This window comes from Protopterus annectens, chromosome 14.part0 (assembly GCF_019279795.1).
Source record: "Protopterus annectens isolate FY-2018-M chromosome 14.part0, PAN1.0, whole genome shotgun sequence".
Classification (NCBI taxonomy): domain Eukaryota; kingdom Metazoa; phylum Chordata; order Ceratodontiformes; family Protopteridae; genus Protopterus; species Protopterus annectens.
Window position 1 is genome coordinate 918,713,588 of NC_056748.1, and position 26,759 is coordinate 918,740,346.

At 37.2% G+C, this 26,759-nt stretch overlaps 1 protein-coding gene across 1 annotated transcript in view; it reads right to left on the reverse strand.

Moving 5' to 3' along the window:
• Positions 1-26,759, reverse strand: part of ABCC2 (ATP binding cassette subfamily C member 2) — an 833,283-nt gene that overhangs the window by 659,289 nt on the left and 147,235 nt on the right. The window contains exons 3-4 of the mRNA XM_044055642.1: positions 25,125-25,271; positions 5,379-5,516 (exon numbers count right to left, since the gene is read on the reverse strand). Of these exons, the coding sequence (XP_043911577.1) occupies positions 5,379-5,516; positions 25,125-25,271 (285 nt within the window). The remainder of the gene's footprint in view (positions 1-5,378; positions 5,517-25,124; positions 25,272-26,759) is intronic.

Sequence of the window (26,759 nt, forward strand, 5' to 3'; positions counted from 1 at the left end):
AATGCATGTCAGAGTTGTTGCAGTTTGAGTAGTGTGGAGGCAAGTGAGGCTGAGGTATGTCAGGAGTAGGGTAAAGCAGGTTTGGGGATTGCTAATGGGGATTTTGGGGTTGTCCATGGGGTGGTGGACTTGCGACAATGTGACAATGGGTCGGATTTCATGGGCATGGAAGTTGGGTTTCATTTTTCTGTTGGAAAGGTTATGCAGATGGAATTCTCAGTGGTTGTTGCTACTTTGAGAGTTTAGCACCATTCTTTATTGGATTTGGCAACAGCAGGTGTGCAGTCAGAGGGATGTATGTGATTTGAACCCCCTTTTAGCTGAAGGGTTAGACAGAGCATGGCAGGGTATGTGGTATTTTGGGAATGTGTGAGGAATAGGTTTCTGTTAATGCAAGAGTGGGAATGTTTAAGCAAGGCATTGTGGGGTGCGTTTTGATTTTTCTTATCAGTACAGTTACACAGGTAACAATGTTATGTCACTTTACTAAATCTTCGATGGTGGTTTGTATGCTTGAAGGGTAAGTGATCATGGGAAGATTGGCAAGATATGCTGTCTTGCAGTAGTTGTTGGGGAAATGGAGGTGCATTGCATTACAGTCCTGGGGGTATTGGATTTATGGATGTATTGAATTAATTAAAGTAGATAGTTCACTGGTCAGCAGAAGCTGTTCTGGTCATTAGACATTTTGCGTTATAGACAGTGGTATAGTGGTTGGATTACTATTAAACAGATTGTTTAGAATAGGAAATCTCATTTTGGTCATTATAATAGCATTTGGCTGGCAAAGGACACTACAGCTAAGTAGGATGGCATGCATTTGGGCTTACTTTGTTGCAGATGGTGTTTGTATCTTTAGTGTTTTGGGGGTACATTAGCCAAGTACTGATCTGGGAATAATTACAAAGTGACCAGGAATAGTGAAGATATATTTGTTGATCATCAGTTTTATTTCAACTGTTTAAGCAACTGTTTGCTTTGGGTATTTATATGATAGAGTTTTGTAGGTTTATGACAAGGATCCAGTTTGGCTCAGAGAGGAGGGTGTACACAGGATGACTTTTGGCCTCAAGTGTTAATGTACAGTCAAGTTTATTCTGTAAGATTTTGTTGGAGTTTTGCTATATAGGAGGGGGAACAGCCTAGTCAGGCTGGTGGGCAGAGAAGAGGGGCTGGCTTGCCCTCTTCTGTTCCCTGTCTCATGTTGGGATGTTCATTTCAGTGAGCTGAGAAAGCAAAGTGAGCAATTGGACACTGCTTGATAAGTAAAATAAGCAAACGGAGGTAAGGACGCGGCTTAATTTGGTTGGATGTTTAATTCAATAAGTGGTAAATGAAGTGAGTGATGGGGCACTGCATCATAAGTAAAATAAGCGAGTGGAGGTAAGGACGCTGCTTAATCTGGTTGGATGTTTAATTCAATAAGTGGTAAATGAAGTGATTGATGGGGCACTGCATCATAAGTAAAATAAGCAAGCGGAGGTAAGGATGCGGCTTAATTTGGTTGGATGTTTAATTCAATAAGTGGTAAATGAAGTGAGTGATGGGGCACTGCATCATAAGTAAAATAAGCGAGTGGAGGTAAGGACGCTGCTTAATTTGGTTGGATGTTTAATTCAATAAGTGGTAAATGAAGTGAGTGACAGGGCACTGCATCATAAGTAAAATAAGCGAGTGGAGGTAAGGACGCTGCTTAATCTGGTTGGATGTTTAACTCAATAAGTGGTAAATGAAGTGAGTGATGGGCACTGCATCATAAGTAAAATAAGCGAGTGGAGGTAAGGACGCTGCTTAATCTGGTTGGATGTTTAACTCAATAAGTGGTAAATGAAGTGAGTGACGGGGCACTGCATCATAAGTAAAATAAGCGAGTGGAGGTAAGGACGCTGCTTAATCTGGTTGGATGTTTAACTCAATAAGTGGTAAATGAAGTGAGTGACGGGGCACTGCATCATAAGTAAAATAAGAGAGTGGTGGTAAGGACGCTGCTTAATTTGGTTGGATGTTTAATTCAGTATGTGGTAAATGAAGTGAGTGATGGGGCACTGCATCATAAGTAAAATAAGCGAGCGGAGGTAAGGACGCTGCTTATTTAGTTGGATGTGGAATTTAAAAAATGATAAATGGGACGCTGCTTCATAAGCAAAGTAAGCGAGTGGAGGTCTGGACGCTGATTACTGGGTCAGGCTGAGCGAGGTCACGCTGACCTGGTTAACATTACATGGATGTTTATGCTGTGATTAATATAAACTTTACTATGTTCCAGTTGTAATTAATAAATATTGGTTAACAAAGTTATGTTTATGGAAGTTTAATAAATGTCATCAAATGTCATTCGGTGTGATGTGTTTATTGAAGGGAACCAGGACAATGTTTCTTTCTTAAATGATTATTTTTATACAGGCATTATCCAAATGCATTAATTGAGAAATATTTTGATGAAGTCTTGAACAACAGATATAAGAAGTATTATACAATTCTTCCGGACTTTTCCCGTTAGGTAAAATACTGTCTCGCTATGTTAAGAGTTTAACATAGTTAAACTCCTTTAACATAGCTTTACAGTGTAAAAAGCAACGGAGATCTTGATCTCCGTTTTTTTTTAAACCTGTCTCGCTATATTAAATGGGTTTAAGACAGCTTTAAAATAAGTAACGGAGATCTCCGTTGCTTATTTTAAAGCTCGCTCCGCTTAAACCCATTTAACATAGCGAACAGTAAACGCAATGGAGATCTGGCGTTCTCCGCTGCTTTGCCCACAGCTCTGATGTAAGGCGCGCAGTATATCAGAACTGCCGCGAATACCAGACAGCTGCGGAAAGGCAGCAAAGAGGCCATTATTTAAGAAAAGTAATTATTTCTTTTCTTAAATAATGTCATTATAACCAATTCCACTTCTGGGTGGTAATGCAGGTATTTTAACCACCACGTTCTTTTTTTTGGTCCTCTCGGGCCTCGGGACCAAGGCTATATACTCACCTATTCTTAAAAGTGGTTTTGTCAGTAATAAAAAGAAGGTTATGTCCAAAGATATGCATTTATTTTTTTTTTTACTGATAAGTCATGATATGTATTGTTTAAAGGAGATTCTTCACAAGAATTGGAGTATAGTTCAGGGAAAAAAAAGATTTTTTTTGTGTATTAGCTAGTGTCCCTCTTTTTAGTTATAAAAAACAAGAACTTTGACATTTTCTTTAACAAAACAAAGAATATATTTGCAAAGGCATCAATTCTCACAACACAGGAATGTTTAAATGTGAAAACTGTACTGTATGTAAATTTCTACATGTTTATAAACAATTTGTTCTAAAACATAATGGCTATGTTATCAAAATTAAAGTTTATTTTAACTAATACTACAAATGTTTATGTGAAACTTGTGGCTCGTTTTATGTAGGCAAGACTGTGAGACGGATTTTTAGAGCGCATTAAGAACAATGTCTTGCCATTAAAAATGTGCTTGGTAAACATAGCATTAATTGTGTTGATTTTTACCTGTTTTAAATTTATTGTTTGGAGTGTATTCAGGATTTTGTTTGAGATGTAAACAAATTGTTAGAAGTTTTAAAATTAACGTGGCAATTCTTTTTAAATGTGGGCGCACTTCCTGAGTTAAATGAAAGCCTCAGTATTAAACGTGCTTTAAGATAGCTCAGGTAGGAAGTGCCATCATTTATTCTTAATTGATTTTATTTGTGCATTTATATTTAAATGGTTTTGCAGGTTGTAATAGTTTGCTGTTCTGATGAAGTTCTGGAAAAATAAAATTCTGAATGAAAGCACTGAATTTAGTTAATTTTGGGCTGTTTCTTTCACCTTAGTTTATGAAGTTTCTCATGATATATATATATATATATATATATATATATATATATATATATATATATGTGTGTGTGTGTGTGTGGATATATAAACAGTGCCTTATAGTTTCATACGCTACTGTCCCCTGTGCTTACATAGGAGTTCCTTGACTACCTAACAAGATTGTCAAGTTTTTTTTTTGTTTTTTTTTTACATATAACATTTTCTTATTTGAACCAGGAAAGCCGGAAGAACATTTCCACAAATAGTTTAACAAAATGAATACAAAAAGCACTAACACTCTTCTAGTAGTTTTGCTTAAGTAACTGCCAGGCTTGGTGCAGTTTTATATTTAATCAGATGCAGCTAAGAATATTCTAGAGTGTAAAAAGAAAATAATGTATTTGGTATATAAAGCAATAATTAAGAAATTAAATTGTTGTACTGTTAGTAGATGGATGAAGAATTTTTCTAAAACAAAACCTAACCATGTCTCTATGTATATTAGACCTATCTATGTGAAGATTTATTTGGCATAAATATCTCTCCCATGCACATACATTTAATGGATCCCATTTATCCACTATCCTTTTGGCACTGTGTTTTTTCTCTCTGCTGTAATAGCTCATTGATGGTGACCACAGATTTCTGATTGCTAGACTGCAATGGCACATTTGAAAGTATACTTTGAAAATGTACAAATTACTAAAACAGATGCTCTTCTTTTTGACACTGAGTATTGCTGTGAGACCATAGTAAGGAAGAAGTAAGTCTAGCTACGATTTTGACTAAGAGGCTTATATTGTCGGATTAGAAGGTTGAAACCTTGTCTAATTTTCTTAAGTACAAATGACGCAAGATGTACACAGACTATAACTTTGCATCACTTTTCTTATTATAAGCTGTGCACAGGTATTTAAAGACATTAAGTGAAGAAATAATGAAATTTCACAAGCAAGGAATGACATTTATTTGGTATCAATATGTCCATTTTTGTTTTTATGTTGTTCTTTCACCAAGTATAAAATAAATAAACTGATACAAATAGTCATGAAGGTTGTTATAAAATAAGTTCTGACAATAACTGATGCCCAGTCTGCTGAATTTTGTCATCCTGTACCATTACTTTAGATGGTCACTAATAGCAGTATAATGACCAGAGGGACTGAGTTGACTATTACACATGTGGTGTCATTTTCTTGCTTTAATAGTCTTCCTTCATTTCAGGTATATCACCTTCTTCTGGCTTGTTCCCTTCACTAATGATGGACATGTACAATGAAATTAAAGTTATCCTTTGGGGGCACATACTTGCACTTTATGCCCTTGTTCTTGATTGCTTTTGGCTTGTCTTTTGTTTGTTTGTTTTTTTTTTTCATTTCACTATCTTTAACCCCCCTATGAAACCATGTGCATCTTATTGTGTAGGCTCATTCTTTTGACATGAATAATACATAAAGTTGTCCTACATGTCAGATGGATATGTATTTTATATAGAAATTTAATTAATTTATAAAATTGAACAAAGAAAATGTTCATCATTGTTTATGGCTTGAGATAACCATCGTCTGTCTTACCTCTTTTAAACACATGCGGATTAAAGTCTGCAGTGGGAAAATTCCACAAATTATACAAAGAAGCCAGAAAAAGAAGAGGACCCCAGAATCTTCTTTAATTCTGTGTCTATTGCTTTCATGAATCCAGATCACAAGCAGCTTTAAAATATAAAAAAAAATCACCATGGTTAAATAAAAAATATAACATCCTTCTACTAGTAAATGGTTACTGTAACAGATCCTTGTAATTGCTTTATGAATATGCAGTGACTGTCTTTACTGTCTGTACAAACCACTTCATTATGAGTATATAGAACTTAACATGATAAACTTTGTGTATAAATTCTCGTAACCTACTATTTTATAGACCTTCAGCCAGTAGAAGAAGGGTAAAAGCATACCGTTCATAATTTCTTATTGGAATACCTTAATTCTGATATCAGATGCTGTTTTAAGAGTTACGTAGAAAATGTGCCAAATGCTTACTTACATAAAATTAAATAAGAGATTAATTAAAGGCTGTCTGCTGAATATCTGAGAGGAAAGTTAATAAGAAAGGGAGATGTTAATGAAACAGGAGTTTGTGTGTGGATACAGTGAGTAATCAAAAAGGGGTAATTGAAGAAATGGATGAACCACTGGCAATAAGAACCATATGAAGAATGATTAGGTGCAAAGCCTACAACCTTCCAATGAATACTTTATAATTTGGTATAAAATGTTAAATTCTTCAGTGTATTTAGATGGTTCTGTTATTGGTTTTGAGTCCAGTAGTCTTTCCCCAATTATCAAGAAGTATTTGATAACATTAATATAATTATGAACTAATGTTTGCTACACTTGATATGGTTACCTTCAGTGTTACAAACCTGCTGATAAAAGATATGGGGTCTTCTGACCCCCAGAAAAATGCTGCAGTGAGATCTTGTGCAGGTGTCCTAGAACTGTCAATAGGAAGTAGTTCAGGTGCGTCATTTTTCAATGCAGTGACTGAACAGTGGATTAAAATGTAAACATGTTTGGGTGAGAGAAGGTTTAAGTGATATAAAGGTGTGCTAAACCACCTGAAAAATGAATAGCAGAATTAACCAAGAAGATACAGTCTGTTCCATCTCAGTGTTAGAACTTGAAAATCAAATACTATTAGATGACAATTGATAATTATCATCATCGTGCTTGTATATGGACATAAAACGGATATAGAAGGGCAGGTACAGAAGGAAGCCAGGCAGAACAAAATTGCAACAGGTGGCACAGCAAGTGGATGTAACAAAAGATGATGCTGTGCAGTATGGGAAGCCACATAACTCAAGCTAGCATAATGTGAAGGCCCCAGATGTGGGTGTGCTTATTTCAGACATCAGCAAGTCATGAGCAAAAGGTTATGGAGACTGGAAAATGGCTTTATCCAGTTGCACATTCTGTAGAGGAAGAATAGATAAGGAAGCCATTGCAGTATACATGAGGAAAGCAAGAAAGTATAAATAATGCCAAAAGTAAAACACAGCCTGTAGGCTAATACATCCATCTTGGCCTCCTGGTCCAGGTTTTATGTAGAGGAAGGGAGGCCCCTGAAAATGAAAAGGGAATTAATCCAAATTAGTGGATCAGGGAAGAATGTAAAATAGATGTGATGACAGCAGTGAGATACACCAGCCTTCTACTTGTCAAAATGAAGATCCCTGTGTCTAAGGTAAGTCGTAGGGGAAGAATGACATTGGTTGCAGAATTACTGGTAGTATTCAACTTACAAACTCCTACAACGTAACCCAGTTGTATTAATCACTTCAAAGGGGGTTGGGTGGTATCAGTGATGCCTGGTTACAGTCTAACAACAAACATTTATGACGACAGAGGACTTGCAGTACAAGTAAGCTGAATTGAAACTGCTGGAAACAGAACTGATATGCAACATGAGATGGCAGGAAGTACTGGAAACAGAGTGGCAGTAAGGTTTGGGAGCATGTTCTCTGAGAAAGTAATCATGTTCATAGGTTCATAGGTTGGTACTAGGCTATCGGCCCTAAGGCCTATGCAAGTCTAGCCATAACAATTCCCTGGAAATTTTTTCCCACAATATTTACTTCTCTGGGCCCCTGTCTAGCAGGGCGACTGACATGATCCCCGGGGTGAATTTCCTATCTCCCATCCAATCATCAAGGTTCCTTTTGAAGAGGGCCAATGAGGCGCTCTGCTTGACATGTATGGGCAGTCTATTCCAGAGTATGGGGAGTCTCTGGGTCAGGAACCTATTGTGTGGCTCTGAGGGATTGGGATTTCTTTAAGTGGAGCATGTCCAACAGCTCAGGGTTTGACATGGCCTTGTATGTTAAGCAGAGATCACCTCTGAGTAGACGATATGCCACAGAGTATAGCTGGAGTTTTTTTAGACGGTCAGCATATGGCATCTGCTTTAGGCCTGTGATTCTTTTAGTGAGGTATTTCTGTGGCCTTTCCAGCTGTTGCAGATGTCTTGTGAGGTACATACCAAATGGGGCATTATACTCTATAATGGGTCTAATGAGGGATGAGTACAGTGGGACAATGACCTCCTTTTTTCTGGATGAAAAGCCCTTAGTGATGAGGTGTGCCACGTAGAAGGATTTCTTGACTGTTGTGGCGATGTGGTTATTGAAAGTGAGACTACTGTCCACTTGTGTCCCTAAGTCTCTCATCCCACTTTCGATGTTTAGTGTCCTGCCACCTATGTGGTAGTTCATGGGTACATGTTTTTTTTCAAAGGGGATAACTATATATTTTTTGGCATGAAGCTTGAGCCCATGGCTCTGGCACCAGGCATCTGTTTCTGAAAGGCCCTTTTGTAGAATATCCACATCATTTCAATAATGGCTCCCAGTTTGCAGTCATCTGCAAACTTTGTTAGCCAGAGTCCCTTAGTGTTGGCCTGTACTTCAGAGAAGTAGATGCCAAACAAGAGTGGTCCCAGGACTGAACCCTGAGGTACTCCACTTGTCACTTGTCTGGAGCTGGATTTGGAGTTGGATACTTTTACAGTCTGGGATCTGTCAGTAAGCCAGTTGGCAACCCATTGAGTGACATAGGGATTTATGCCCAGCTTAGTAAGTTTATCTATGATTCCAGAGTGGGGGATGGTGTTGAAGGCCTTGGCAAGGTGCAGATACGCTGTGTGGACCGCCTTACCCTCATCCATAGCTCTGGAGACCGATTTGAAGAAGTCAATCAGATTCAGGAGACAAGATCGGCCATTCACAAACCCAAACTGGGTGGGGTCCAGTGTCTGAAGGTTGCCAATGTCTTTGTTTATAAGTTCCATGATAATGCATTCCATGCCCTTGCAGATCAGGCTTGTCAGGCTGATGGGACGGTAGTTCCCGGGATCCAAAGTGGATCCTCCCTTGTGGAGCGGGATAACTGTAGCTGTGCGCCACTCAGTGGGCACGAAGCCTGAGGTGAGGCTATGATTAAACATGACACTTAGGTGGGTTGCCAGTTCATTTTGTAGTTCATGTAGTACACAGCCTGGGATGTCATCTGGTCCCATGGATGCTGTATTCTTAGCTTTGGAGAGTGCTGTTTCTACCTGTGTGGCTGTGATTATCGGAATTTGGCAATCTTTTGGTATTGAGATGGGCCCTTTAGGGGGTGAGAGAGGAGTGAAGTTGGCACTAAATCGATCTGCCAGGATATTGGCAATATCCTTGGGATCAGTATATTTAATGCCATTCTGTTGTGGCTCAGAGCAGATCTGAGCATTGCCATTTAGATTCTTGACATAACTATAGAATGCCTTGTGGTTGTCTTTGGAATCTTTGGCAATTTTATTTTCGTAACTAGCTTTTGAGGATTTTATGAGGGATCTCAGCTTCTTACTGAGTCTGGTGAGGGAGTGTTTTGCATCCTGAGATTTTCCTCTTTTCTGAAACAGTTTCTTCCTTCTGTTGTATAGTTTGTTTATAGCAGGGGACCACCAGATTGGCTTCCATTTTTTGGAGAAGTGCATCTTGGTTCTATTTGGGATGGCACGATTCATGCATGAGTGGATGTGCACATACAGTGCTTTAGTGTAGGATTCTGCAGTCGAACTTCCAGATCCTGTCTGCGTGAGTGTTGTGAAGTTTGTCATTTCTGACTTCAGTAGCATGAAGTTGGCTTTGGAGAAGTTTTTTAAGGAGGTTTCCTTACTGGGGGGTGGGGGTGGGATGTGGATGTCAAGGGTGATTTGCTTATGGTCAGACCTGACCAATGAGGGGGTGACCACTGGTGTGGAGCATCTATCTCCCATGTTGGTAATGACCAGGTCTAGGATATTGGAGCCCCTGGTGGGACAATGGATTAGTTGATCCAGGGCATTGGAATTTATGAATTCCAAGAACCGTTGGGAAAAGGAGTTGGAACCCAAGTAGTTTTCCCTATTAATGGCAGGGTAGTTGAAATCACCCAGTATTAGGGTGTTTGGTTGTATCTTAATATTTTCCAGTATGTTTAGGAAGGTGTAGTGAGAATCTTGGGGTATGGTGGGGGATTTGTAGCAAGCTACAATTTGGATTGCAGTCTTACCTAGTGTTAGTTGTACCTGGAGAATTTCAGATGCATTGTGTTGGGCAACTAGCCTGGAGGTGTGAATATCCTTGGTAAATATGGACACTCCTCCACCTTTAGTGTTTTGGTCTTGGTTTTGTGGCCGAAAAGTGTGGTAAGAATTGTAGCCTGGTATTGCAAGGGTGCTCTCTGGAGCCTTGAACCAGGTCTCAGTCACTGCACAGATATCGATGTTCTCCATTTTTAGGAGAGCCTTGAGACAGTGCATTTTGAGGTTTAGACTTCTAGCATTGAGTAGCATTGCCTTCAGATTTTGCATGCTTGTATCTGTTACGGTGGTGGTTTTATCCTTTGAACCTTGCCTAAAAAAGGCACTATAGGGGTGGCAAGAGCTTTAGCCAGTAACCTGAATCCCAGGGGTGACAGGTGCAGACCATCTCTGGCAAAGCATCCTGGTTTGTCGATCATGTCTTCCCAGGCAGACAAATACTGGATCCCCTTTGAATGACACCAGAAGCTTAGCCAATTGTTGAAGTCAATCATTTTGTCCTTGTACTGTGGTATCATTCTGGGCAAAGGCAGGATGCTACTCAGGGCTAGGGTCATACCTGCCTGGGTCACATGATCCAAGAGCTCTTCCATGTCTCTTTTCATGTAGTCCAGGGAGGTATGTCTCAAGTCATTTACTCCAGCATGGACAATGACAGAGTCGTATTTGTACTTGTTGTGGAGTGACTTGAGTGCATGCTTTATGTGGTGGATCCTGGCACCCGACAGGCAGCTGACTGTAATTTTCTCCTTGTTCAGCCTGGCGAGTGGGACATCAGTGTGCCTGACTATAGAGTCACCTATGACTAAAGTGTTGGGTACATTGTCTTGCCTTAGGGGCTGTTGTTAGGTGACACACTGGTGTTGTGAGCTATGTGTCACTTTGGTTGTGACTGGTGTCTGTTTGTGTTTTGGCTTCGGAGGTCCTTGTTGCTTGGGCAGGTTAATGTTAAGGGCCTCTGCATATGTGGGTTTAGTGTTGCTATGTGTGGGTTTTGAAGGGCTATGAGTTGCTAGAGGTGTAATGCAGGTGTTAGCCTTCTCCTCTTGACTGTCTAGTACAGTCTTGACCAGAGAGAGCTTTGCTTCCAGTTTGGCTATGTAAGTGCATCTCTCGCAGGTTGTAGTGTTGGGTGGAAGGAGGAGAGGATTGTCTGTGTACATGAGGCAGTTGCCGCATTGCTCCAGTATGCCCAGATTCACCAGGTGGACAGGAGAAATCACTGGAAGCTGACCCTTGGACATGCCTGTTTAGGTGCTTTTTTGTAAGGTTTAAGAGCTGTTTTCCCTTACCTTTGCAAGGTACTTTGCAATTGTAGGCTGTTTAGTGCCTATGATTAATTTCTCCTTATTGACAAGGAGATCTGAGTGCTTGTATCAGTTTCAGGCTTCCTAGTGCTTTCCAGCAGGTTCTAGAGCAAGTGCTAGTCACAAGGGTTCAGAATTTAGTGCTACTACTGAGAAACCAGCTAGTTTTAAGGGAAAATTTGAAGAGCAGACTTTCTGGCACCTGGAATAGTTTAACTGTAGCCTCGTAGTGCTGCATGATGTGAAAAATGTGCAAACACACGCGTTTTTAAGCCAGAAAGTTGAAAGGGATAGAAATCAGCCCAAAAAGGCTAATAAAATTACAATTTCAGAGCTGGAAACCACTCCTCTAGTGTTAGATAGGCAGTACAATGCTCACCAGTCCCACTGGTAGGCAGTATGACTTCCCTCTGCCACAGCAAGGTCTGGATAGCTCTGAGCACAGAAAATAAAGTCCTGAGACAAGCAAGGCCTGGAATACGGACTGGCTAGAAAAGGTGGGAAACGAGCAAACAAGATAGTATTTTTTTTTTGTTGAAACAGGCTAAACAATGCAATAATACAGTAAATGAACACAGAAAAGGCTAACTCACTTGAGTGTGTAGTCCTAAACAGTAAATGCAATTAAAACTCTACAAAATTAGCAATTTAAAACTTTTTAAATGAAGCAAGGCAAGTGCACAACTGAAAAACGATTTAAGTGGCAGTAATACAGCAGAATAAGTAGCTAGTCTACATATACAGAGAAGTCTATACATACAGAAAAGTAGCTAAAACACACACACACTTCAGATGCAGTGCAACCTAGAGCACTTGAGTTGTAGCAATATCAAGGCAATTACAGTTATAATAAATGCTCTAAAATATACTCTATATTTCCAAAATGTTTGAGAAGCACAGTCAGAACATAAGGAAATTCAGGCAAAAAATTTTTGTTTTGTTTTTTTTTTTGAAAGGGAAAAAGAAGAAACAGAAGGCCTTATCAAATGTTCTCCCTGTATTAGGTAGAATGTCAATCAGTTGATGCACTGGGAAGATAGGGGCAAAGAAAATAAGTATACCATCTCATTTTTGTGAACCACAATGCCTACTACCTTTTCTCTCTGAACCTTACTTTAGCTCTTTCCATCCCTAACTGCTCCATATATCTATTTTATGTTCTTATTCATCACATTAGATCTATTTTAACCTCACAGACAACCTCAATCTAAACCCACTGACTATTTTTTCCTCACCCTTGCAGAGTAACTTTTTGCTATATACTTTTTACTCTGTGGCTGCCAATAAATCATGCCCCTCCCCATTGGTTTTCAGCCCATTCATTTCCCACACACTGTATCCCAATCACTAAGGCAAGGCCCACGTTGGAGAGGTCATTATCCAAGCAGTGAGGACATTTATTCTCCATTTCCTTACACCACCTCTGGTGACTAATGTAAGGCAGTACTGCCACTATTAATTGTTATCGCCTACTTAGTACAATATCTTGTGACTGCTTGTATAAATAAAACTAGCCTACTTGCAGTGCTCCTGTCTTTACATGATGTTACACTACTTTTTAAAAATATAAGTTTGCCTCTCATACTGACAATTCTTTCTGAACTGCAAATTCAGTCCTGTGTATCATTGTATCTCCTACTGTACCTCAATAGGAATTCAGCAGGCATCTTAGGAGTCACCTTCTCTAGTAAAACTCTAAAGCTCTCTTATCTACAATTGCTGCTGATTGAACAAAGTCCCTTAATCTTTTTTTTTTTTTAAATATTTTTTCAGACTCCAGCCAGTATCAGCCCTGCTATAGCAGATTGCTATATTTCAGAGCAAAGGTGTAACAAACTTTTGCTGTTACACTTTCAGTAACTTATTCATATTCTACTTTCATGCAGGTAATCATATCTAACCTGCACATGGAATCAGTGCTGCATTAGCCAAGGTCCACGCTAATGTAGATACATGACCCCAAACTTGTAAACAAGTATATTATCAAATATATGAGCCCTGCACATGCTCATTCATGCTTCATCTCCTAGAATCATAACACTTATATAAATAAGAGTTAATGCAATGTATTCTAAAATTCATAACATTAATGACTCTTCTAAAAACTATGTAATATATATATATATATATATATATATATATATATATATATATATATATAATATATTTACATTATTAATACAGAACCACTCTTAGTATTGCTAACACTAAGGGCAGTGATTATATTTCCCAACTCCGCTTTACTGAGTCCACAAACCTCTAAATTTATACATCAAACATAATATATTTTCAAACCTGTACCACCACAACATTCTCCCAACACTAACACATACTCATTTAAGCTCACCTCTCACATAGACCTAATCATCGAACCCGTCATCTCAGTCTCTGATATATTCACTAGTACTCACTCTCTCTGGCCTCCTAATCCTTGCCAATCATACTTCCTATCAGTCATGCACTCTGTCACATCTTTCAATTACCTCTTCTTGTACCTCACTAATAAATTCAATAAACTCCCACCAGACATAGCTCCCACTTTATTCACTCTCAAAACTCTGGACTTCCTTAAGTATTATATAAATCTTCACAACCACACAACCGACAAACAGCCTGAAACCAAAACACTAATTGAAATGGCAGACAATCTATGCCTACATCTCCCAAAATTTAAAACACAGTGGTGACATACACTTCCAACCCTGGCCCAATCTCTAACCCCTCACTCATCTCCCCAGTACCTCTATCAATCTCATCTCTTACGTACAATACTCCACAAACTCCTCTTCTCTACTTATCATCCATATTAACATTAGAAACATCTATAATAAGTTACCAGAGTTCCATGCATGGCTTGCCTTGCTTTCAACTGACCTTACAGCAGTAACAGAGACGTGGGTAAAAAATGAAACAAAAGATAAGATACTTCCACCAGATTATAACATACGCAAGGCAGACAGAAAACACAAGAGAGTTTGTGAATTTGCAATATTCTTTAAAAACATTCTACAGCTCACCATATCACCACCACCACCACCACCACATTTGCTAAAACTGAAATACTCCTATCTATTCTTAAACTAAATCATCATAAATCCTATTACATAATAGGAACTTGTATCCCACCTTGGAACAGTAATAGCTGCATAGCATCTAACATCCCCCATGAAAAACTATTGATACTCTCTCTCTGTCCCCTCACTAACAACCTCACCCATACTATAAATCTATACATACTAACACAACTGGTCACCACCCCACTCACTTCAACAATAAAAATAACAAGGGTACTACAATAGACTGAAAATTCACTTCTATGCTAGGTAAAAAATCTCTAGCTCAAGGACCCACTCAATCTCTTTAAGCAACCATTTCCCTATATTCACCATAAAAAAACAAACAATCCAGAAACAACACCACTTTAATGTGACTCATAACACCTCATATTTTAACACAGACATATTCATCTTATACCTAAACTGTTGTAAATGGAATAGCCTGAAGCACCTACCACTCAATGACGCTGTGTCTCAATTCAGTAATATATTCCTAAAAATCAAAATGACTTATCCCACATAGGGAAAAAATGACCTAAGTCAAATCCTGCCCCCCTAGCTATCCAGAAGCACAAAACATCTCATGAAAGTAGAGATGCTGCCTGGAAAACATGGTCCACAAAGAAAACTCACCCAAACTATCAGAAATTAGGAACAGAGCCAAATACCATACTAAATTACATAAAAAAAACTATTTCATTAACTTCCAAAATAAAAATTATCATAACCTGAGATTATTCTGATTTTCTGTACATCAGCTTCTAAATCCTAGCCATCCAACACAGCCTTCATCTACACTCAAATCTAATAACTCAGCTGAAATTACTAATGACTTTAACTCTAACTTTTTTACATCAGTCTCTTCCTTACTGTACAGCTCTGTACAAAACAATGTTATAAGCACATTGCAAATTTTAATAACTCCTCTATATTCTCTCTCTCCAGCCAGTCCCAACAGTTATCATCAAAAAACTAGTACTAATACTAAAACACACCTCCCCAGCACCAGACAATGTCCCTGGTGAACATCTAAAAATTGCAACAGGGGCCATAGCTTACCCTGGCTCAATTCTAATAATCTGCTCTGTCAATGAATCTTATATGCCTTTATTATGGAAAAAATGTTACACCCTCCCCATCCATAAAGGTGGTCATTCTACTGAATTCACTTGATATAGACCCCATTTCTATCCTCTCTGTCTATCAAAAATACTTCAGAAGTGCATTCAGACCCAACTCCTATACTATATCATATATAATGCACTTCTCTCACCTTCAAAGCATGGTTTTTGCCCCTACCACAGTACCTCTACCACCATCCTTAACTTCATTAATATTGTTAATATAGAGAGAAATTATGGCAAACCTTTATGTACTATTTTCCTGATCTAGCCAAAGCTTTCGGCATTATACTCAAAATCTAGCCATTCTAGGGTTTGATAATTCATCCCTATTCTGGTTTTCTAGTTACCGCTTTAACAGACTCAAGGTAATAAAATGGATCACTGACATCTCCTCCTTTCTCCTTGTTGCAGTTGGGGTTCCACAGGGACCAATACTGGGACCTATCCTGTTCAGCATCTTTTGTTTATAAACTCATCTCTAAGTTGCACAAACCCAGCTCCCTACTATCCATAATCTAATAAACAAACCAAATAAATGTCTGCCTCTAGTCAGCCTTGTACAGCCATACAACTCACCCAGATATATATATATATATATATATATATATATATATATATATATAAATATATCAAACCTAGATAACTCTGCAGGCTGTTCCCTTTACACCCATCAAATGTCAAAAACCTGGAGCTCCATCTCCCTAACAGTAAGAGAAGACTGCTTGCTAAAGTTATTTAAACTACAGCTAAAGTCTCACTCAACTCCTGGCTCTGGAAGTGCGCTGCAGCAGATTAGTGTATCACTCCACTTCATCCATATCCCTACTCAGCTCTCTCCATATCCTCCTCCTACTGTACTGTAACCATTTTTTCCCCTTTTTTATACTCCTTCACTACCCTTGTCTTCTGCTTCTCAACTCTAGCTCTCTCACCACTATACCTCTTGTAAGACATGTTGCTTTCTGTTGAAAATAACAACAATACAGCTGTCTGTATATTTTATAACATTTGAAATGTAGTTGTTCTTTTGAAAAATGTTAATGCCCTTCAAATGTTAGTGTCACTCTATCTATTACTATTGGTTGTAGTTTGTAGCCTTTCTCCCTGGGCCTCCGCTAAAAATGGGTCCTTTGCCAAGCCTGACTTTCTTGTTAACCAAAAAGCAATAACTAACTAAATAAAAATAATATTGCAACACATGGAAATTGGCTTATCTTGGATTACAACTAAATTAAAGCAGGATATAATAATCTTAGGAGATGTTAACAGAGACTGGTTTACTACCCACCCCACAGTAGCGGCACACAGACAGCTAACAACAATTAACCTTTATGGACTCCAATGATTTATCTCCATTCCTAAACGAACTGATAAATTTGTGGCAAACACAGTAAAACAGTATAGACATTGACTAACAATTCACAAATTGCTATATTGGCAGGTACTTTACAAGATTCAATAAGTGATCATCCCATTTTTAAACAATCTTAGGGAATTCTGTCAGCCTATAAACTCTTCCCAAGCTGGGTAAACAATCACTACCAAATCCAGTGCCACTTGAAACTAATTATAACATCACTTGTACTTTTAACAAACATTTCATACAATCTGCTATATCATTACTACAACACAAAGCACTGATAATACACAGAATAATAAACACACACACATAGCACATTCAATCTACATTGTCTACATACAGCATCTATTTCTCAAGTAAAAAAAATACTCAACAGAACTAAAAAGTATCCCACTCACCCCAGACATCATGCCACCAGATGTTTTACACATAACTCTTGTAATTTCCCTACAAAGTATCAATCCGTAGTAACAGATATATCAAAGACCTTCATGTGCTAAGTCAGTGAAGACAGTTTTGTATCATAATCCCATACAAAGGCTGACCATCTATTGACTTTGCTAATTTCAGACCAATAGCAAGTCTACCTCCTCTCTCAAAAGGTCCTAGAAAATGTATTCTCAAACAAATCCTAGGTCATCTACACAAAAAAGACCTCTCTAATGCACAACATGGATTCTCCCACAGTCATAGTAACAACTCCACTGTATCAGCTTTCCCAAATCAAGTTAGCAAATACAGAAACCAAGGACTGACTACATGTAGTCACAGTAGTATTAGAGAAGGGAGTCATTAGTAAAAGCACAGTAAACTAAAAATTTGCCTCTCTGATAGAATTCAGGAATTGAAATGGCAAAAGCAAAACATTACCTCAGCGAAGGAATTTGCCCCAATAGGTGTCACTCAAGGATCTCTCCAAGGACCCTTAGGTCTTTAATATCTTCATTAATGACATGTATAAAACAGTTAAAAAGGCATCGTAGTTCAACATGGATTCTACACTAATATGAAAATGAATCTCTCTCCAAGAACTCCAGCAAAGTACAATCTTTTAACACCATGGAAGACTTCCTTAAAATTCTCACCTACTCCTAATTTGAAACATACAAACTGATTTTGTTCATCAACTCTGATCCCTCACTTGGAAACCTGGATTACTCTGTAACAACTCTGGTTTTAGTCACTAGTACTATGAATGTTTTGTTCAGACTACTAGATGTAAAAGGTGATTACTAACAACATTGTAACAAAAACAAATGATCTATAACATTCATATAAGAACCATTAGAACTTATTATTGCATAATTATTTCTATGCAATCACTATTATCTGTTTCTACAACTTTAACTACTAAGAAGACACAGCTAAACAAACTTTAAAGATTATATAATAACATGGCCCAAATTTACTGCAAATAGGCCAAAATGAGTACATCTCTGCCTTGCACTGTGTAAACTAGAAATGTTTTAAATTCAGAATATCCTTATAAAAACATCTCAGTGTTTTTGCAAAGTACTAAATAAACTTAACAAATGTCCTGTTTTAAAAGACTTCATCCAAATATATAACACAAAAAGACCTCTTAGATCCTTTAACCAAAAGCAAGTTATTACAACAAAATCCATAAATCACCATGGTAACAGCTTTTATCATTAGCCAAACACTGGAATACTATTCCTAAAGAAATGTGTACCATTTCTAAATAAAAAGACATCAAGACAAACTAAACCATAAATGATATAACAACAGATCTGTCTGCATTACATAAGAATATTTCATCATCATTTCATTCAGTAAATGCACATTACTAATTTATGTATTTATTTACTTAATTATTAACATTCGATTTCCAGGGAAGTATGACTGGGTAGGTGGCCATTAAGACCAAAGGCCCAGAAAGAAAAGCTTCAAAGTATTACAAAAACATTTTAAGAAAAATTATTTTACAAATCTTCAAAAGTAATACAAAGGCATTTGCAGTTTAAATAATTATACCAAATCAGACATAGTGTAAAAACATAGGTTAAGAGCAGATACAAGTTATGTGACAATGATTTAATAATTAAAAAAAATAGGCAGTTTATAGAGAAATTAAAGGCAAGTTAGTATTATATAAACAGTAATTCCATTATAAAGTAATAGAAAACAAGTTTATGACATATTTAGGTAGAGGGGTCTAATTGATTAGATGAACTATACACTTGCCTGAATTAGATTTTACTGAGATGACAACACTGAACTTTCACTAAACTGAAACCTTACATTACCGCAAGTTTTAACTGGAAAAGAAAATACTTGGCCAACATTGTACCTGAAAACACATCGCAGTATGTCAAACCCACTCAGTTGGGGGCTATGCCCCCTATACCCCCTCTTTACTAAATATACCGACTCCAGGATCGCACTACAGTGGAGAAAAGAGCACATTTGACCATGTTGGCCAAATATTTTCTTTCCCTTTTAAAAATTGTGATAATGTTAGGTATTGGTTTAGTGAAAGTTTGGTTTTGTCATCTCAGTAAAATCAAATTCGAGTAAGTGTAAATTTGGTCTACTCAAGTAGACCCAGCTAGAGAGTCGCAAGACAGAGAGAGACTGAAATAAGGAAGTGAGTGAAGAGGGGGGAATAAAGAAGTGTAAGTAGGAATAGGTACTTGTTCATATTTAGGGATACAGGTTATCCTGGGGTTGAACAAGAACAGACCCAGGAAGTCTTTCCAAATGGTTTTAGAGGACTGGAGGGAGGATATTGACCTGACAGAGACAGATAAAAAATTCCAGGCCTTAGCAACATGGTATGAGTACAGACCATGCCCAGCATATTTGATTTGGTTTGTGGCGAGAGAATTGTTTTTGGCCATTGGATCATAATGACCGATTGGGAACATAGTTGTGTAGAATGGCATTTAGTGCTGGATAACCAGATGGATAATTTTACAGGTGATAAGAAACTGACTGCATGTAGTTGGTGGGGTAGTGCTAATCAACTTAGGCTATTTAGTGCTATACAGCGGTGGGTTCTTTAAGGGGTATTTGCTACTAATCTAGCCAGTTAATTATAGCATTGTTTAAGTTTTGATTTTTGTGATACCTGGAAGTTAATAAGGATGGGAAGTAAGTTGTGGCAAGTGTAAATGTAGTTCTCTTGATGGAAAAGACTGTGGCTCTGTAAAGCATCCATAGTTTTTGGTGAGTTTTTAATGCAATTTTGTTATGCAGGTCAAATCTAAGATTATCATCCAGTATTGTCCCTAATAAATTGCTATGAGAAGTGACTTCAATTGTTATATTATTAAAGAGAGGATTTTAAAATTATTTTTTTCATGAGATAGGGATTTGGGGGGAAAAAGTGGATTTTTTTGGGGGGGGGTGACCATGAGTTGTGAATCATGTTTCAGTGGCTGTTAAAGCTTCCTGGGTAATTTTTTGACATGTGCCAAGTTGCCAGATGTGCATATGAGTATGGAATCATCTGTGTATTATATTAGGGAAGCCTGTTGTGTGGCTTTGAGGTGTTGTTGAGAATGTTAAAGAGGATGGGACCAGTGGTAGAGCCTTGTGGTGACTGAGAGTTATGGACAGAGAGTGGAGTGCCATTCAACTGACTGTTACCTACTGAAAATGTATCTTTGGAACCATAGAAGGCTGGGCTAAGATAGACCTAGTGAGGACATTTGAAGTAAGAAGTTTTCTGTGACAAACTGTGTTGAAGGCTTTAGACGAGTCTAGAAATAAGGAGGAGACTAGTTTTTTGTTATCACTAGCTTTATTGCCATTATCTGTAAAGGTTAGAAGTGCATTGTTAGTACTTTGGGAGGGAAGGAAGCCATGCTGAGTGGGAGATAGGAGTTCTTCCTGTGGGAGATAGTTTAAAAATTGTTTTTGAATACATTTTTCAACTATTTTGGAGAGATGGGATAAGCTTACAATAGGTCTAAAGTTAGTATTCTCTGTTGAATTTCTTCCTTTGTGTAGAGGGATAATGTGTGATTTTTTTTTTTAGAGAGCAAGAATGTAGGATTCCTGTATCGATCTAATTATAAGGATTGAAACAGGACAGGCAGTGGAATGGGATTCTATTTTAAGGTATTCACTTGGAAGGTCATCAGCTGAAATAGAGCATGGTTTCAGTTTGAGTGGTTTTATATAGGATGTAGACACAGGTTTGAAGGTAAAAGTGGATTTGGTGATATTTAACTGGGTTGGGATTGGATTTTCAGGAATCCTTGGTTAGGGATACTATAAAATGTATGAAATAAGAGTTGAAGTTTATTGCAGTTTCAAGAGGAGAGTTATTTGCGTCATTTTTTTTTACCAAGATGTAACATTTCTTTAATGGCTGACTAGAATGTTTTACGGTTGTTTTTGCTATTGTTCTGAAAGTTGGAACTGTATAGTTTTTGTGTTACTTCCTTTGTTTTTTAGTACAGTAGCAGAGCATTCTGAAGTTTTCAGGATATTGTGGTGTTTTATATTTTTGCCATTCTTTTCACATTTTTCTCTACCCTGCATTAGTATTCTGATCTCTTTGGATAGCCAAATTGCATTATCTGTTTCAGTCTCTTCCATCTAGGGGGTGCAAGGCTGTTTAGGATATTTGGAAAGTTGTATTGAATTAATTTACAGCATCATCTAATAGGAGGATTTTTAGGATGTTCCAGTTAATAGATGTTAAGGTAGTAATGAATATTTCTGGGTTAAAGTTGGTTAGATGGCATATACAGGAGATGGTCACTAAGAGAGTCTGTCATTGTACTTATGGTGGTGAATTTGCTAGGGTATGATACTAGGATTCAGTTTAATAAGGAATTTTATGTCTTGCTATAATGTGTGGGGCTGCTAATTAGTTGTATGAAGCCATATAAGTTCATGTTAGATGTAGGGGATTTAGAAGTTATGTCCAGTCAGTTAATACTGACATCACCTAGTAGCATTTTTTCTTGCGTAACTGCTATGGGTATCCAAAGTAGTATATTTCAAGAGGGAGGGTAATGTTGTTACGAGGAGTGGAAAGGACAATAACACATATTTGTTTATTTTCAGGAAAGCAATAAGAACCTCTGTTGAATTGTGGTATTGGTTTGTTGTGGGGGGGAAATGCTGTAGTTGTTCAGAAATATTAAAGCAATGTATGCACCTTCCCTCTTTATACAGCCACTAAAGATGATAGTATAGTTGGGGGGGTGTAATTCCAGAGTTGCTTCTGTTGGGTTTAAGCCATGTTTCAGTAATAGCAAGAACATCAGGATTGTGTTGATTACTCCAGGCATGTAGTTCAGTTGCTTTATTTTTATGTTTCTAATATTTATGGCTGCAAAAGTTAGATTACTGGGGTTAAGCATTGTGGGATTGGAGTAGTGTGTGGAAGAGAATTGTTTTGATGTTGGTTGTGATAGGTAGGGCCAGGGTGAGGGTATTAGTGATTCTTGTTTCCCTGGAGAGAATTTTTTCCACTTTTATTTTGATTCGAGATGAAATGGAATTATTCAGTCTATATTTGGAGTAAAGGTGAAGGATGTCATTAAATATCTTTGGTGCGATGTGTGGAGAGTTTAGTGAGGAATTATGAATAGGTGATTGGGATAGAGTTGGAGAGATGTTGAGAGCTATTATTGAATCATGGTAGGATGACATTTTCAGTAGGAGAAGAACAGAGGATAAACAAAGGGATCTGCATTTTATTTATAGCAGATAGTGGGCAAGAAGTTGCAGGCTGCAGGATATTTAGTGGTGGTGGAATCTGAAAGCTGGTAGATAGGAAGGAAGTATTTTATATGAAGGAAGAGAGCTAGGTTTCCCTTGTATCGTCTGTTATGTTTCTGAAATGTGAAAAATAGAGGGTTTTGAAAGGATAAAGTATAAGGATGTAGTTAAGATAGGACATTGTGAGGCTTTAATTGGGGAAAGTAGAAATTGAAATGCATAATAATAGAAGATAGTCACTGTTGGGGAGGGGTCTGATTATGAATGGATATAGTGCAAAGCAGTATGGGAGGGAGGAAGGTTGTTTGGAATGATGTTAAATGTTCAGTGGAATTTGAAAAATAGGATAATAAACCTTGTTTAAACTGGCATATTGTCTTCAGGTACCTAATTTTTATAGGTAGTTAATTCCACCAATAAACTGCCCTGAAATAAAAAAAAAATATTTTACTTTAAATTGGAATTATAATTTTCCTATATCGACCAAAAGATTATTATTCCTTGTATCCACAGAATGCTGCATTTTAACAATACCCACACTAGCACCATAATTTTCAGTAGAAAAACTTTTATGAATTACAATTAAATCCCCCCATAACCTATATTCAATTAAAAATAGGGAGAATAATTTCAACCAACTTTAATAACTAATGCCCCTTAAATCTTTTAAATGGTGAATAAAATAACTTTGTTTCCTCTCAAAATGTTCACTTTGATGTCCTTATATATACATCCCTCATATTCAGTAATATGTCTTATTAATGTCTTAAACAACAACAAAACATTATTATCCCTGTTTATTAACTTACCAAACAATTTACGGAATTCACAATAACCTCTTCTAATTGTCTCCATTAATTGTGAATCAGAGTAAAACTTGTATCAATGAGAATCCCAGAATTTTTAATACTGGCAATGCTCTTAATGCAACAGTTATTCAAAGCATATGGATAACATGCATTATTCATCCTAAAAATGGATACTATAGTTTTTTCAGATTAAATTTCCATTTTATTGACAGAAGCCCAAATAAATAGATCTATATCTTCATAATCTATTATGATATTCCAGTTTTGTTAAAAAAAAGACCTACTTTCATATCAGCATAATTGGGAATGAAGCCATAAATATCACAGATAATACAGGACCCAAAACAGATCCCAGAGGCACAACAGAGTACATACATTTTCTATTAACTCATTCACTCCAATGGAGCTTCAGAAGTTTGCACTGTAACTTCCAATGGGCGGAGCCTAAGTCTTTTCACATAATTAAATTATATCCTTGTATTTCAAACAAATGTTCATATCTCTAGAACCATAGAGGTTATGAAAGAAGTATAAATGGTAATCTCTTCAGCACAAACTATATTTATAGTGGTAGTATTCTTTCGTTTCTTGGTCATAAACAGAATTTTATAAGTCACAGTAAACACAGTAACTGTTACATTGGAAATATTTTGTAAACAACTTACAATATCTCAGCAACCACTCAAGTTACACACATACTGTCAGTAGTACCTGGCTAAGAGCTTTCATATGAGGTTAAGTAGCTCTGTGTGCCTTACTTGGTTGCTGAGATATTTAGAAAAAATGTGAAAATTATGTCTATATAAATTAGTATCATGAAAACAACAGTTAATATCTATTTACCTGCACTAGACACAGGTCAAATATTAATGCAGTTGAGTTTGCCATTGTGTAGGCTTTAAGATGAAATATTTTAAAACCTTGTACATAGCATGGTTTAGGAATTATTGATGCAAATATGAACAAGCAATATTTGACACCTAGAGGTGTCAGTAGGAGTTAACTGCAGATGCACCGGGAGGCGTCACTTGGATTTGAGTTAAAGAAAATATCTTTAATTCTAGCTCTGTACGTCTTATGATACAACCAATTCTTCACCCACCTAATTATATAATAGTTGAGATCTAAATCCAAGACTAAAGAAATTATTTTATGATGAGGAATTGTATCAAATGCCTTCACCATATCCAAATAAAAGGCATCAATTGGTAACCCCTCATCCAAAGATTCCTACAATGATTGGTAGAAAGACAAGTTCTCTGACAGTATCTTCCCAGTGTAAATCCATGTTGACAGATGTCTATATTTTTTATCATTAATTCCAATATATATTTTAGCTATTACCTCTCATAACATTTTCCCAACAAACAAGTTAAACTTACTGGTCTTAAATTTTTAACCAAAGAAAATTTTCACCTTTTGACACTGGAACAATTACAACTTCCATAATTCTGGAATCAAACATTTTTCTATGGACCATTGGAATCGATATAATAATCTAGGAATTAGGGAACTTACATCTTCCAAGAAGTACACAGTGATTCCATAATTTCGGGTAAATGCTTAAACTATACAAGACAGTCTCACTAGCAAGCTACATATTGCAAGTATACAGGATATGGAGAAGTGACTGAAGGTGTGACAGTAAGCAGAGCACTGTAAAGGTAGAAAGGCATACTGGTAAGTTTTATGTCCAAGAGTGAAACAATGCTTGATGCTGACTAGTGCAGCAAACATGTATTTTAAAAGAATAATTGGTGTCTTGGAAAATGCATAGATGGAATATCTGTGAGGTATACTTTTGACCGCTATAATTTTTCTATTAGGAGTACACTTACCCATGTCACTGCATAAATAGAGGGGTTTGTGTACAAGACAACTGGATTCAGCTTGCTTGGTGTCGGGTCTCGGAACTCTCCAAAATCTTCTGCTAGTGTGATGGATAATCCAGCAACTGAAGTCAAGAACAATAACCCTGTAAAAAACTAACCAGAAATTACATGTGTTGGCATAGTAAGTTTTATTCATTCATTAAAAGAGTAGTAACTGAAAATACCTGGGAGTTAGACAGTATATCGTCAGCTATTTCTCAAAGCACACCTGGCTAAAAACACATTCCAGTAATTTTCCTTTGATTTACTTTGCAACTAGTCTGTCTGTTGTACTAAGTTCTGTAGACAGACAAGCAATTTTTTTCTTTTATATGGATGCTTGACTTTCACATTGAAATGCATGTTGATGTAAACCTTATTGCTCTTTTAACTTTTCAAGTGAAATAGAATAATAATTAAAACGGTCCCTAAGCTTGGCAGTTTATCCCACCATTACCTTTTGTATTGTTCCTGATTCTTGAGCAATGAAAGATCTAGAAGCATAAAAGATATGGCAGATAGGAAAATAACTCAGCTGGCATTTAGTGTAAACATGCAGGCAGATACTTTAACGAAAATGCCTATCTTCTGTGTTAAACCCTAGTCTGAGTTATTTAGTCAGACAAATTCTGCAGGCTTAAATTAAAATTTCTGACGTTATTATCCTTGGCTGAGTGGCATCAGTGACCTTCAATATGCAAGAAAAGCTTTTGCTAAGGGCAGGCTAAAACACAAAGCATCCTTCTTGTGATAACAGTGCCAGTCATCTTTCATGTGAAATATTGATAGTCTGTACCACACACACACACCAGTGACTTAATTCATAAAAGTGCAAGTCTTCACATTTATGTTATTTTAACACAAGGTGAAGCCTGAAGGTTTAAGGAATCATGTGCCTCAGATGCAGTGAGGATAAAAATTACCTGCCTCATTAGAGTCTCTGCATTGGTTTGTGTTAGCAGCTCAAGTGTGTGTGTGTGTGTGTGTGTGTGTGTGTGTGTGTGTGTGTGTGTGTGTGTGTGTGTGTGTGTGTGTGTGTGTGTGTGTGTGAGAGAGAGAATCAAAAGTTATAAATGTAATTTGACCTTCTTTAAATAATTAGGATGATGCACTATTTATATAAACTTAACATTTTAAAGCAATTTTTAGCCTTGATTTGAAGAGACTCTAAACAAAAGTGGATTGTAAAGTAAATGATCGTCAAGGCTAAGTATTTGCTGAGTTTTTTCATAACTAGGAAAGACACCTGGAGCATGCTACTATATAATGTCCACTGAAATTCTTTTGTGACAACTCAGGTTGAATATTTCTATTACATAATAATTTATAAACTGCTGTCATTGTTTGCTTTCTCTGTTTGAATGCCATTAGATAATAGCTTCCAAAATGCTGCCCATGTTTGCTATCTCTATTTAAGCATCATGACTTTGTGTATTAGTTACCTAGATGCTAGTTTGCCAGAGCCCACATCAGCTGGACTGGCAAAATAAAATTCTTGATTCTGAACAGTTTTTGAGTGTGGTCCATTATTAAAAAAAAAAGGTTGACAGACAAATGGAGCAGTGTTTAATGCATGGTCACTCTGTTCTAGTGGGGACTGGC